Source organism: Rhincodon typus, chromosome 4, assembly GCF_021869965.1.
Source record: "Rhincodon typus isolate 14 chromosome 4, sRhiTyp1.1, whole genome shotgun sequence".
NCBI lineage: Eukaryota > Metazoa > Chordata > Chondrichthyes > Orectolobiformes > Rhincodontidae > Rhincodon > Rhincodon typus.
The window spans coordinates 11,442,236-11,456,891 of NC_063335.1; the positions used below are offsets into that span (position 1 = coordinate 11,442,236).

General features: G+C 41.8%; 1 protein-coding gene across 1 annotated transcript in view; it reads left to right on the forward strand.

Moving 5' to 3' along the window:
* Positions 1-14,656, forward strand: part of samd12 (sterile alpha motif domain containing 12) — a 117,508-nt gene that overhangs the window by 52,825 nt on the left and 50,027 nt on the right. Inside the window, exon 4 of the mRNA XM_048595644.1 lies at positions 9,564-9,704. Within this exon, the coding sequence (XP_048451601.1) occupies positions 9,564-9,704 (141 nt within the window). The remainder of the gene's footprint in view (positions 1-9,563; positions 9,705-14,656) is intronic.

The window sequence follows — 14,656 nt, forward strand, 5'->3', positions numbered from 1 at the left end:
AAAAGGCCCGAAACGTCAGCTTTCCTGCTCCTCTGATGCTGCTTGGCCTGCTGTGTTCATCCAGCTCTACACCTTGTTATCTCAGATTCTCCAGCATCAGCAGTTCCTATAATCTCCTATTCTGCTGCTTTGGTTCTCTGCTTTATGCTCCATCTCACCATGCTGTATCTATTCTGAATTCATACTTAATTACTTTGGTAGCTGTTGGATGATCCAACTTCTATTCTGTAAAGTTTGACAGTAATTACTTACAAATAATTCTCTGAAATATCCTGCTGAAAATGTGTGTTTGTGCAATATCTAAAAGTGAAATTCTCTTTGATGTTAATCCTGGATTAATCATATTAACTTGCACAAGTGAAGGATGTTATTGAATTAAGTGCTTGGAACACTTTTATTAGGGCTCTTATGGTGCAACAGTAGTGTCTGTACCTCTGAGCCAGGAGGCCTGGGTTCAAATCCCACCTGATCCAGACTGTAATAACATCTCTGGACAGGTTGATCAGAAAATTTCAAATTTACGACTGAACAGGCTTTGGTGCTCTCTGAGACACCTTGGAACACTTAAAGGGGCTCTTGTGGCACTGTTGCAGTGATCCTACCTCTGAGCTAGGATACTTTGGGTCAGGTCCCATCTGCTCCAGAGGGTTTTCTAGTGACATCTCTGAACAGGTTCATTAGAAAACAATGATATCATTGCATCTCTTGTCGTGCAGTGATAGAGTCCCTACAACATGGCCAGAAGATCTGGATTCAAATCCAACCCACTCCAAAGGTGTGTCATATGTATCTGAGCCAGTTGATTAAAATAACTTGGAAAGATTAACTTGGCTGTTGTGGTGTTCAAGTCCTACCTGTTCAAGAGGTGTGTGACAACATCTCTAAGCAGGTTGATTGGGGAATATATTTAGAGTAAGGAGAGTCTGCTAGAGTGTTGGGTTGTTGGTAGCTGGGAGGCAATATCTGTAATGCTGCATTCTGTGAATAACCCCATCATCAAGTTATAGGTGCGAATATGAGTTAACAGCTGTTTGGCCCTTTGCGAGTACCCTGCCGTTCAATATAATTGTGGCTAATCTGTCAGTGTTTTGAATTTCACTATCCCATCTATCCCCGATTTAACATTTGATCCTCTTGTCTGTCAGCATCTTTGTGTACAAAGAGCCCTTGCAACCACATTTCAATGAAAGGTGTTGGCGCATCCCAAAGTGCAGCATTGATGTGTAGCACTGTACTCTAAGTGGATTGGAGATGTACCATGATGATGCATTGTGGTTGGTACAGTGCCAATGCCCTGGACATGGGATGCACGCGGTCACTGCCCGTGGAGTGTACCCTGAGATGTTGCTGCCAGAGGTCTAAGATACCTGGAGGAGTAAGTGGTGGAGTTGCCAGCTAACCACTCTGACTTTTATATTGAGAATTCTCCACATCTAGTTTCTATCCACCTGATAGGAAATTGGGGAATGAATGTTAATGTGGGTAATACTATGTAATGCTCCATGCTGATAAGCCTCTTGATGCTCATTAGCGAGAATCTCTTCTCAACGCCCAGGGCTTGCAAAATGAGACTTTCTGGCCTAGTTTGACATCTCACCCAAATTTCCTCTCTCCCTTTTGCCTTCTCCTAATTCGTCTTGTCCATCAAATCCACCATTGAGCCATAGAATGGTTACAGCACAGAAGGAGGCCATTCGGCTCATCATGTCCATAACAGCTATATGGAAAAAGCAACTCATGTTGCTGCTTCTCCCCACTTTTTCCAACTTATGCCTCTGCCACATTTTCAGGCAGACCCAGGTTCCAGATCCTAACCACATCTTTTGGAAAAATATTAACTGTTACCTGTCTAAAATTTCCAAGGTGCACTGTTTAAATAATCTTTAAGACCTTAGTTAAGCAACAATATTCAAGTGATATTACTTAAATATTCCGGTTGATGGTTGTAAAAGGCCTATGAAAAGTAGGTAAAATTTTTAAAATCTCAGGTAGAAACTCTCTCAACTAAACTTTTATTAATTATAAATGGAACAAGCTAACACGTTCCTCTTGCATAGGAGATGGAGAGGAAACCTGTTTTAGAAGCATCTGAAATCTCAGGAAAAATAAAGAACTGAGGAATTTGGAGAAACTCTGGTCAGGCAGCATCTGTGGAGAGAAATACATAGCTAATGTTTCAAGTCCAGCGACACTTTGTCAGAAGTATCAGGGTGTATTTTTTTGTGAAGCTACCTGTTTCCCAAACCCTATGGACTCTACGTTGATAGGAACATTGGAAGAGACCAACTGGATTAACAGATTTCACACTTTTGGGTCATGTAACTTGCACTCATGCAGATCCCTTTGTGACTGAGATTGGACATGTGGGGTCTCCTTATCACATTAGTTTCCTGGATATACTTCCCCATTCTTGACTGGATAGGGTTAGATATTTGTTGGCTCTGTTCATGTCCTCTTACTTTTGACACTTAGTGTACTGTTAACTGTATGGTACCTTCACCAGGTTGATGCCTCATTCTAAGATACCTGGGAAGGAAGGTATTCCTTCTTAGTGAATCGGGATTGGTCTTGTGGCTTGGAAGTGGAGAAGTGAAAAATGTAGATCAGCCACCAGGAGGCATGGCAGTGAAGAGCTTCAAGAAGCTTCACTGTTCAGATTCTTACATCAAGAGATTGAGTGCACATGACCTTCACAGCAAAACAAAACCAAGAACAGTGCAGAGAATAGCAGAAATGTGGCCATCTTTATCTCATGAAGCTAATTGGAAGGGATTATGGAGAGTCCACCTCCTATTTGGCTGCCTGAGGAGAGCCATCACCACTCTGCCTGCTATGCAATAACATTCAAACCACAATCTTCACCAGCATGTGCACCACAGACCAAATACTTGTACAAAGTGGTGTTCAGCAAGGGTGTGTCATCGTGCGAATGACAACTCCATCTTCCTCACTTCGACACTCCACCCAATATCAATGAAGTTTCCAGCTGTAGTGGAGCCTCTGTACAGGATGAGTAGGAAACTGCTCTGTTTATATTACCTTCAGTCCAGAACCAAGATCACTCAACCCCTGTCATTGAGCTTAACTGTGCGAATGACGTTTACATGTCTACACAGTCACTCCAAGGCTGAGCACCAAACCATCTTTGACTCGTTCATGGAAGCAAATGAGAGAGTGAGCCTTGGACTAAGCATCTGAAAGACAACGATACACTATCAGGCTGCTCCTGCCATGTATCACTATTCCTTGACTGTCAAGATCCACAGTGAACCACTTTCCAATGTGGGTCAATTCTCCTGCCTTGGGAGCTTCCTTTTCAGCAAGGACAAAGAGTTATGAAATTCAGCATTGCCTCCAGTGTGCCAGCTCAACCTTTGGTCATCTGAGGAAGAACATGTTTGATGACAAGGACCTCAAACCGAGGACCAAGCTCATGATCTATAGGACAACAGTGTTGCCTGTCCTTCTGTGTACATCGGAGACATGAACCAAATCCAGCAAAATCTTCAATCACTTGAAAAATATCAACTGCAATGGCTCCTCAAAATTGAGCAGATCCCAATGGCAGGATAGACACTCTAATCTCAGTGTCTTCTGTCAACCCAGCATTGACTCATTTGTCTCTGTTAGTCAGATGTGTTGTATGGGTAATGTTGACCAGATGCCTGACACATGATTCCCAGAACAGGCTATCTACTTTTGAACTTGGGCTCCTAAATGTTTTAATCTGTATCGATTCTTAATGTCTGAGCCGAAAAAGGAAACTGTACTGGGAAGGTTCTCCGTGGAATATTTCTATTTGAGCCAAATTCCGTGTCTTTGAAGTGAATCTCTAGTTCTTTCACAGGTAAAAATGAAAGCTAAGAAATGATGCATTTCAAAAGTTGCGAGGGAAATGTTTGGGGCAACTGTAACTGTTGGGAATAAATTGTGCTAACTTGTTTTAATTGCACTTCTGTATCAGATACTGTTGTTGGAGCAACTTTTCAAAAATGGTTTGTCAAAGCCATTAACTAAAATGAAGACTGATGTAACTTTCATTTGTGCTCCCTTTGCCTTTGCAAATGAGAGAATGAATAATTTTAATTAATTCTAGGTTGCTGCTGTTCTCAAGAAATTGTTCCATTCTGAGAATAAGTAATAGCTGATTTTATTTTAAATGTATTGCATGTGAAAATTAAAATTTGTATAATAAGTTACATAGCTCTTGCAATGTTGTAGATTAGATTCGGATGTTTTTGAAATGTTTTTGACCTCTGTCAAATATTGTCCAGATCAAGGTGAATAGTGATGCTAGAAAATGCTGTACAAATATTTTGTGTAATACTATAAAGGTAAGTGATGACCGAGTACTATTATCACTAGATTATTAACCCTGAGAGACCCAGCTAATGTTCTGGGGTTTGAATCCTGCCATGCCAAATGGTGGAATTTGAGTTCAATAAAATGTGCAATTAGAAGTTTAAACATAACCATGAAATCATTATCAATTGTTGGAAAAACCATCTGGTTTACAAATGTCCTTTAGGGAAGGAAACTGCCATCCTTATCTGAAACAAAAACATTAATTGCCAGGAAAGCTCAGCAGGTCTGGCAGCATTTGTGGAGAGAAAGCAGAGTTAACACTTCAGAAATTCAATGAAGAGGAGTCACTATCAAATGTTCTTCATTGCCAAATGTGTGCAGTCAGTGGCACCTTGAATGAGCCAGAGGGGAACGCAGTTGACCATTTCTTCTGATTAGAGCTATCACCCGAGGATGTTGACATAAGCCAAATGTTCTGGCAAACAACGCAATGACCTGCCTTTTAGATTTATGTGCCACCAATTGAGAGCCCCTTTATCTGTGCAGGTGCATTGGAAGGAGCCAGAATAAAGCAAATTGAGGACGGTGGGCACTGAATTGGCTTCATCAAGGAGGCAGCTCTTCCTGGAGTAAGCAGCAAGTGTTTGAGGCCACCTGAGGTGGTAATCTGCTCTTCAGATAGATTGAAGTTGAGCCTCAGTTAAACCTTTTGTGGGGAAAGCACCACCAGTGATCCCAGCTCTCTATTTCTTTCCACTTTAATCTCTATATCTGCGTTATGCAACCACAGCACAATATCACTGTCAGAAATGTCACAAATGATCGTTGTCACTTCTAGATGTCCTGTTCCTAAACTTTGGCACACCTCCTCCCAACTCCCCCACCTTGCTGTTATCTACTTAACTCCACCTTCTCAAAGCTTCTATGCTGATCAGAACCACTAAGCACTGAGCCTAAACTAAGTTAAGGTAACGTGATGGAGAATGGAAATATTAGATTTACCAAGTAAACAATTGGATGGAAGAAAGTATCAATCAATGTTTTAAAAAGCAAACAGAAATAAACAATAATCTGAAGCTTAAAATAAGTCATAAATTGAACTGAACCAGCATATATAATATCATTTATTTGGCTACAGGTCAGAGGATGGAAACTCAGCAGTGAGTAACTTGTCTCTCCATGCCTACCATGTACATGACACAAGTCAGGCAGATGAGTGGATGAATGCAGTTCCGACAACACTCAAGGAGCTTGATACCATCCAAGAGACAACAGCCTGCTTAACTGGCACCATATTCACTGTCTTCAACATTCATTCCCCTTCACCACCATCACACAGTGATGGCAGTGTGTGCCATCTACAGGATGCACTGAGCAACTCACCTGAGCTCTTTCAGCAGCAGCTTCAAACCTGCTGCCTCCAAAGGACAAATGCAGAGCATGCACCAGAAAACTGCCACATGCATGTTCTCTTCCAAGCCACACACCTTCCTGGCTTGGAACTATCTTGTCATTTCTTCACTGTCGTTGGGTTAACATCCTGGATCTTCCTTCCTAACCAGCACTGTGGATGTACCGGCATCCCAAGTACTGTAACGGTTTAAGAATGCAGTTCATCACCACTTTTTCATGGGAAACTAGGGATAGAAGTAAATGCAGGTCGAGCTAGTGACTCTCTCATTCGCTGAACAGGCGATGAACTTTGCCTCAACATTAAATACCTCCATGAAGTGCAGACTAATGTCACCTCCTTTTATACTGGTGAGTTTTGAGTCCCCAGAACTCCATAATGAAAATGTTAAGTCAGCTGCTTGTCGTAATGATCATGTGGTTTCCACAAACAGCCAAATGCACCTCAGCCAATCGTGGATGTGGCCATGTTTGAACTAGGCTTTAGCTGAACTTCAAATTTCTACTGCTTATGCTTTGGTATTACCTATCCAAATGCAAAGCACTCACTTTACACTTTAAAATTGTCTCTGTACCCCGCATTGAATAGAAACAGCAAGATGATTTTTCTTGCTATTTTTCAAATTGTTATTTCTGATTTTAAGAGTAAGTTTAACACTTCTTTCCAAATAATTGTGCACTTGAGAAGTCTACTGTTTCTATCCTCCAAATGCATTTTTACTCAACTTTTGATTTTTAGCACTGTGTAAGTAAATAGGTCTCAATTGGGTTAAAATCAGTACTAAGTTGAATTTAAAGGTATTGGTAATTCCCAATTATGAAATACTACTTTTCTTCAGAACATAGCCAGGACTCAGTGACATTTCTGTGGTATTAGCACACAAGGACACTTAATAGTATAATAGTAATAATAGTATAAATCATTTCCAGAAAGAGAAAACAATTGCTTGCTTCTTTTGTAAATGGCAGACTAAAAATATATACAAATTTTCAGAACCTCAAAACTGGAGCTGCTTTGGGAAATGTTTTATCCAGCTGTCTTCATTTTCTTGTTTCGCTTTCTTTCATTGGATGCTAAGTACAAGCTTTTGATTCTGGTATTTCTGACAGTTAGTGTGGCTCTTTAAGAGGTTATTTGAATCATTCCTTAAAAATACTGAGTAAATTTGTGTTCTAAAAATGCTGGCCGTGACTTTTAAATGCCTTGTTTGTAATCTTCACAATTTCATTATTTGCATTTATTGATCTTAAATAAAATCAATTGTGGACAAGAAAGGAACTTATACCCGAGCCAAAAAGAATTTGGTCAGAATTGCTATCTTTCTGGGATAGTAATTACAATTCAATTGATACGAAGCACCAAATTATTCTTATACAGAAGTGGTCTCATGTTAATAGGGGCAATATTGTGAAAATATTTGTGACAAGTAAGAATTTAAGACAGTTCTGATCATTAGTATCTCCTTTTGAAACTAGCAACCTTTTGCCACTCGTAGTGCAGTGTCCTCTATGTTATGACCAACCAGAGATTAAGTGGTTGCTGTGTGGAATATTTCGATTCTATCATCAAGAGCACCCTGAGCACTCTGATTATTATCTGCTGAGTGTTTTCAGTGTGTCCTGTTTTCGTTGCAGGTTTCCAGAATTTGTCCCCATTTGATTTTCATTAACCTTTTTAAATCATAATCATTTTTGTAGCAAGTATTCAACTCAAATTCATAAATTGCTGAAAATAAGATCCTTTTCCTTTAGTGTCCAGTTGAATGAGCTGACCATCCTCCCCAAGCAAAGATTCAAATCCATTAAATAAATCTACTTCAGTTGAGAGTCATTTGACCTATTGACTCACTTTGATTTGTAAAATATCATTGATAGTCAAGTGACAAATATGCTTGTTACTGACAGATATTCATTTACATTGTAGCTGCATTTCAGCTACAAGCTAAGCTGAAAACTATTTGATTAAAAGCAATATAGCTTGGATGCTAAAATCTAAAACAAAATCAGAAGGTGGAAATATTCACCAGGTCAAGTAGTATCTGTGTAGAGAGAAACAGACCTCACATTTTCAGGTTATGGTAAAATAGCACAAGCTGAAATGTGAATTCTATTTCTCTCACTACAGATATTGCCAGACCTGCTGAATATTTGTAGGTGACTGATCAGGATTTCGCAAACTAAGTTGTTATTGCCAACAGGGTCACAGGACAAGGTTTTAGGCTTGCAAGCTTAGAGATTGCAATGGTGATGGAGCTGTAACTGAGTTTTTTGGCCTGTTTTTAAATGTTTCTTTTTGATCAATGGGCAAGCTATTTTCTGAGGATTGACTGTTGCTTCAACCACAGCCTGTAAAAAGATGAGCCTTTGCTTTGTTTTAGGGAAGACCCAGCAGTTTTTAAACAAGTCTGAACCCCCTCTGTCAACAACCTTCTGAACACCACCTTCCCTTCCCATTCCCAAAATTTCACTACGGAATCACAAGATGTCTGAGGCATTAAAATGGGCTCACGTAGGCATGATGGTTGAAAAGCACTGACTAGGCTAAAACTTAACGAGATAGGGGAAAGTTCCGAGTGTAAATGTTGACTGTAAAGAGTCGAATCAAGACCTGTAATTTGAGGTCTGGTATGTTTCCAGAATGTAGGATAGGATAGGATCCCTACAGTGTGGAAACAGGCCCTTTGGTCCAACAAGTCCACACTGACCCTCGGAGCATTGACACCCAGACCCATCCCCCTATTACCCACCTAACCTACACATCCCTGACACTACGGGCAACTTAGCATGGCCAATCCACCTACCCTGCACATCTTTTGACTGTGGGAGGAAACCGGAGCACCCGGAGGAAACCCCACACGGACACGAGAGAATGTGCAAACTCCACACAGACGGTCACCCGAGGGTGGAATCAAACCCAGGTCCCTGGTGCTGTGAGGCAGCAGTGCTAACCAATCAGCCACAGTGCCTCACTCGATCTCAATGTCACACTCCTGTGCTGTAAGATAACTTCACCAAATAGACTTGCTGTGATTTTTTTTAAGTGGGTTTGGCCCATTCTGAACTGATGATGCCAGTTTGGCCACCTGTGTAAAACTGGAATCACTTTGCACCAGCATTCAATTCTAAGGGCAAAAACTGTAAGTAAACATGTATTTAGACATGCATAATAAATCTATAATTCTAGCGATCATGTATTGAAGTGAAGGCCTCGTATGTCTAAGGCCACTGTGTTTTGCATTGTACATTTATATGTTGCTATTTATAATGAGCTTAAGTGTGCGTCCTTCCCAAACTTTCTCCCACTATGACCCCTGTTTCAAGGGTTGAAGATTGGTGTGACCTCTTGGTGAGGGGGTGGGGGAGAGGGGAAGGGAAGAGGTGGTGCAGATCTGAGAATTAATGGTGAGGGGGTGCGTACTGTCAGAGCAGGATTATGGCTGTTAGGAGCCAGTCAGAGCTTCGTTGAAGCCATTGTTGCCTCAGGTCATGACCCATAGATGTCAGCCGGTGATCCCACTTGGGTCCCCAATCCTGCTTTGGGACGCTCTGCCTTATTGGCTAACTGCAAGTAAAGATCGAAACAGACAGCGCATCAGGTTAAAGGTAATGGCTCTGCGTTTAATCCTCCCAACAGAATGCGTTGACTTACTTTAACGATTTCTGCTGTGGTTTCTTTACAGAAACACCAGTAAATTTTGCAACACGAAAAGCTACAGATTCTGAAATAAAATCAGAAAATTCCAAAAATATGTAGTCGCTCTGACAGCATCTTTTTAGAATGAACCCGTGTTTAAGTTTTCAAGGCAGTGACCTTTCATCAGAAGCAGTAAACGTTTTGATGTTTTCAGGTCGAGCACTTCTAAGATTGACAGACAAGAAATTGGAAAGGATGGGTATTGTCCAAGAAACTCAACGACAGCATGTCCTTCAGCAGGTCCTGCACCTGAGAGTCCGAGAGGAAGTTCGCAATTTACAGCTACTTACACAAGGTACAGATTACTGTGTTGGATAAAGCTATTTGGGCAAATCCATGTACATTAAAGGCTTCTGAAATATCAATAGCTGCCAGTCCTCCTTATCAGTAACCATCATTTTAACTCCTTTTGGAAAAAAATGGATGTTTTAAATCAAACTAAGAACTCTGAAATAGTACATCTAATTATTCTAAAGTCAAGATTAAGTAAAACTATTTATCTACGTCCCTGACTAGATGAGATTCAGTGCAATGTGCATTAATTAAAGAAACAAATTGAATTAAAAGATGCAACAATTATGCCCTTTGGTAAAACGTGATATGATTTTAATCTCTATATCCAATTTGTGTTTAACAAGAAACACAATTTCCGAAATGAGAAACCGTAAGGAATGGAAACATTTTGCTTAATTTTATAATTCTTCTCTGCCTGTTTTAATCCTTGTAAATCTTCTTTCCCTAACGTCACCTGGCTCTATGACCACTTTCTCCTCCCTCCACTCCTCAGCAGCAAATTCTGCATTCCTCCGACTCCAGCATTTTGATCATGGATAACACAGTGTGGAGCTGGAGGAACACAGCAGGCCAGGCAGCATCAGAGGAGCAGGAAAGCTGATGTTTCAGTTCGGGACCCTTCTTCACTGAAATGCCAACTTTCCTGCTCCTCTGATGCTGCCCGGCCTGCTGCGTTCCTCCAGCTCCACACTGTGTTATCTTTGATTCCAGCATCGGCAGTCCTTGCTATCTCTGAGCATTTTGATCATCCTCTCTTCTCATAGTACCGTGATCAGCCTTCCATTCAGCCACCTAGTTGCAGAGTTTTTGACCTTTCTATTTCTTTCTCTTCTCTCAAAACCCTCTTTAAAGCCAACATCTTTTTAAGTTGGGTCAAAATCCTGGAACTCCCTCCCAAATGGCATTGTGGGTCTATCCACAGCAGGAGGACTGCAGCAGTTCAGGAAGGCAGCTCACCACCACCTTCTCAAAGGCAACTAGGGATGGGCAAGAAATGCTGGCCAGCCAGCGATGTCCACATTCCATGAATGTGTTTTGAAAAATGTTGCCCCTACTATTGTCTCTTTTGGCTATTGTCCATTTTTAGCAGATTTACGTTGAAATTCTGTGAATTTCCCTTGGACGCTTTTTTTTAATGATGCAAAATAAATGAAAATGATTGTAGTTGTGAATTAACATTAATGTTTGGTGGCTGTTAGTAGCATTGTCATCTCTAAGTCACGCATGTGTCGAGGTTCGCATTCACTATGTGCCCTCAACTTCCTGATGGACTTGTGGTCAAAGGTGTTTTTCTTTGCAAGTTTCTCCATGAAGGACAGGTGACACGGAATGGTCCAACTGCTTGGAGCGTTCCACAGCAGTGAGGCCAGTCCCATTCTTCGCAACACTGAGGACAGGTAGAACCTCAGTACATAGTGTTTGTGTACTGAGGGTCTATGCACAGCTTGATACAAAGGTGGCCATCAGGTTAGGGCAGCATTGGGTACATTCATCGCTCCCGCGTTATCCAGAGCTTTATACAGGTGTCCCTGTGGACATGGTCCATCTGATACCCCCAGATGAAGTGCAAGATGGCTTGGGTGACTGCAATGGCACAGGTTCTGGGAATGGGCCAGACCTGCGCCATGTATAACAACAGAGAGAGAGTGCCTGATGACCAGGTTTTTACCCGCAATGGAGGGGGAGTGGTGCTCACAAAAGCCCAGTCTCTGCTTCACCTTGGCTGTGCACTCCTCCCAAATTTTTGCACATGCCCCAGGCCCTCCAAACCATATTCCCAACACCTTCAGGTAATCTGTCCTGACAGTGAAGGGGATAAAGGTTTAGTTGGCCCAGTTCCTAAAGAACATGGCCTCACTTTTGTCTTGATTTACCTTGGCTCCTAAGGCCAGTTCAAACTGATCACAGACACCCATGAGTCGGCACACTGACAGCGAGTCCGAGCAGAAACTGGCAACGTCATCCATGTACATGAAGACTTTGACCTGCAGGCCTCCGCTACCTAATACAGTCATCACTCTCAGGCTCACATCCTTCCCGATGGACTCAGCAAGAAGCTGAATATAGCACAAATAAGGCAGGAGAGAGTTGTCAGCTGTGCCTGACTCCAGCTCTGATCGGGAAGCTTTCTGATACCCACCCGTTGATTTGAGACTGCACTACTGATGCTGGTGTAGAACACTCAAATCCAGTTGCGGATTCTCTGCCCAAAGCCCATTCTGGAGAGCACATCCCACATGTATGTGAGCGATATCCTGTCAAAGGCCTTCTCCTGGTACAGGCTGATGAGGCAGGCATCTACCCCTGTCCTCCAAGTGGCCATTCCTATCCTTAAGGAGTACGAGGCTGTCGGACATCTTCCTGCCCGGTACAGCACAGGTTTGGTTGAGGTGAATCACCGATCCCAGAGCAGATCTGACATGGTTGACGATGACCATCGACAGGGTTTTGTAGTCTGCATTTAGCAGTGAAATTGGTCACCAATTTCTAATTACCTCCCTCTTCCCCCCACTTTCCTATTCTAAGAGAAATGCCGTCAGGAGTTCTCAACACCCCATTGGCAGGGCCACCCTTGGTAAGCTCAGAGGATAAGAAGCAGACAAAATGCAATCCATAACAAGTCCTGAACAGTGATTCAGGAGGAAGGTATTCATGTGCAATGGCGGATGAAGGCTGAATCAGTAAGGAGATGCCCAGTCCTCAAGTTTTCCTTGCCATTGGAACTGGATAAACCTTCTGTCAAGGACCATGTGTCTGCTGGTGTGCAACAGCATTCTCATGTTAAAAGATGTCCCGATTAATGTGTCTAACTATTGGGATTCAGAAGCATTCTGTGAACATGGGTAACTCCAAGCAGGTGAGCTAAGTGAAGAAGTGTTTAGGGTATGTTGGGGTAGGTTGGAGAAATCTAGTTGTTACGGGGACGAATAGGGCAGGTGGGGAGAGTAGGTGTTGGGTTTTGAGGGGTGGAATGGGTGGGGGGGCGTGGTGCAGGAATGGGTGTTCGGGTCCGTTAGCTGGAGGTTGGTTCAGGTCTAGTCCAGAAGCTGAGAGGTTGGGGTTTGGCTCTGGACCAGTGGCAGTGGAGGCGGGAGAGTTGGGTCCAGTGGCGAGGGTTGGGGAGGCGTTGGAATCCGGGAGGAAGGGGGTTTGGGTTGGGCCCAATACCGGTGGGGACAAGGTGAGTCCATTATGAGGGGGCAAGAGGTTTCAGGTCACACGTGGGGTATGTAAATGTTTTGGGGGAAGTGTAGTTGGATGTGTGTGAGGCAAGTATGGGACCTGTTACATAGTTACTAAGGAGTGAGACTATGTAGTCAATAGTTTGACTTTTCCTGAGTAATTATTTTATTCAAATTCATTAGAACCATTTCAAAGACTCCAATTTTTTTTAAAATGTTGGCTTTTGGAAGATTCCAGAGCATACAAGAACAGCCCAGTGTAATCTTTCATTTCCTGGGCAATTCCTTCAAATTGTGGTACAATGGGAATTCCACAGGGTTCCTGTGTGCAGCTCCCATCTACACTGGAATAACAATCGTTTGGCCAGTACAAAATCTAGGCCAGCATTCTCTTAATAGTTAACATCTGAAGTGTGTCGGGAAAAATAAACCAACAGTGGTCATGTGTGAAATTGTCACGTTATGAAATAAGACTTTTCAGAATATGAAATTGTCATTAATGTGATGCTTTTTGTTGGCATGAAAATTGTACTTTGAGTTATAACAAGGTGTCAGTGCGTATTGTCCTTTTGAAGCGCAGCCATAAAGTGTATTGTTAAGTTTCTCTTATGATTTATTTCGGGTAAAGAGTTTTGAAATATCCTTTTTTTTTGTTCATTTTAAGCAAATAACGTATAGTTGAGATAAGACATAGTAGTACTGTTGGGAGAGAAAGGGTTATGGTATTATCCCGTGGTGTTTACTGAATGAAAACGAATTATCCAATGCATACGTTTGAAAATTCCAAAATATTTGATCAGGTTCATAATTAAATTGCTTTCAAAATAGTGTTTGTGTACTTTCCGCCATGTTTTACACTTGGGCTGATTTCAATAACAGTGCATACGTTCAATCCTAATTTTCATATTTCAGTAATTTCTGCTGGGCATTCACAAATCTGGTCTGCCTTGTGTTTTTAGCGCACACACAATCAATACTTCAGCACACTCCCTTCATAAGATCTGAAAGACAATAGCATTCCCTTATTTCCCCATTGATTGATTGATTGTTTGCTGCAGAATATTTCTACAGGTAGTTAGTGCCTTACATAGCTCAACAAAATAGCCATTTTCCTCTGGGCTGCTTCTAGTTGTATATTGGTTGTCTACTTGATTATTTGAAATCCCAAGCCTAAACTATCCAAAGATATGCACTCCCAGGCAGTAGCGATTTATGAGCACAAACACTGGTAAGTTTCCAGTCCATGTCACATTGTTGTTTGGCCCACTTATGTAGCATGTTTACCACAGTCTTGCCAAAGATGAGTTGGATAAGGAGGCGATGTTGGATAGGCTATTGAGACTAAAAGTTAACAAAGCATCAGGAGCAGATGAGGTGAATCCAAGCATAATGAAGGAAATGAGGTTGGAAATTGCAGAGGCAATGGCCATAATCTTTCAGCCTTTCCTAAACTCAGGGGAGATGCCAGAAAACTGGAGAATTATAGATCTTATGCCCTTGTTCAAAAACAATGGTAAGGATAATGTGAGAAATGATAAACAGACATTTGATGGGAAAGGACAGAGCATACAGATCTAAGAGCAAATCAGATAAGACTGAAATCCATAAAAGTAATAAAAGGACAAAAATGAAGGCATCTGAAACAACAGAGTAATTAATAGTACAAATTAAGATAAATAGGTGCAATCTGTGGCCATTACTGAGACTTGGCTGCAGGATGATCTACTCAGAGATAGTAGGAACTGCCGATGCTGGAGTCTGAGATAACACA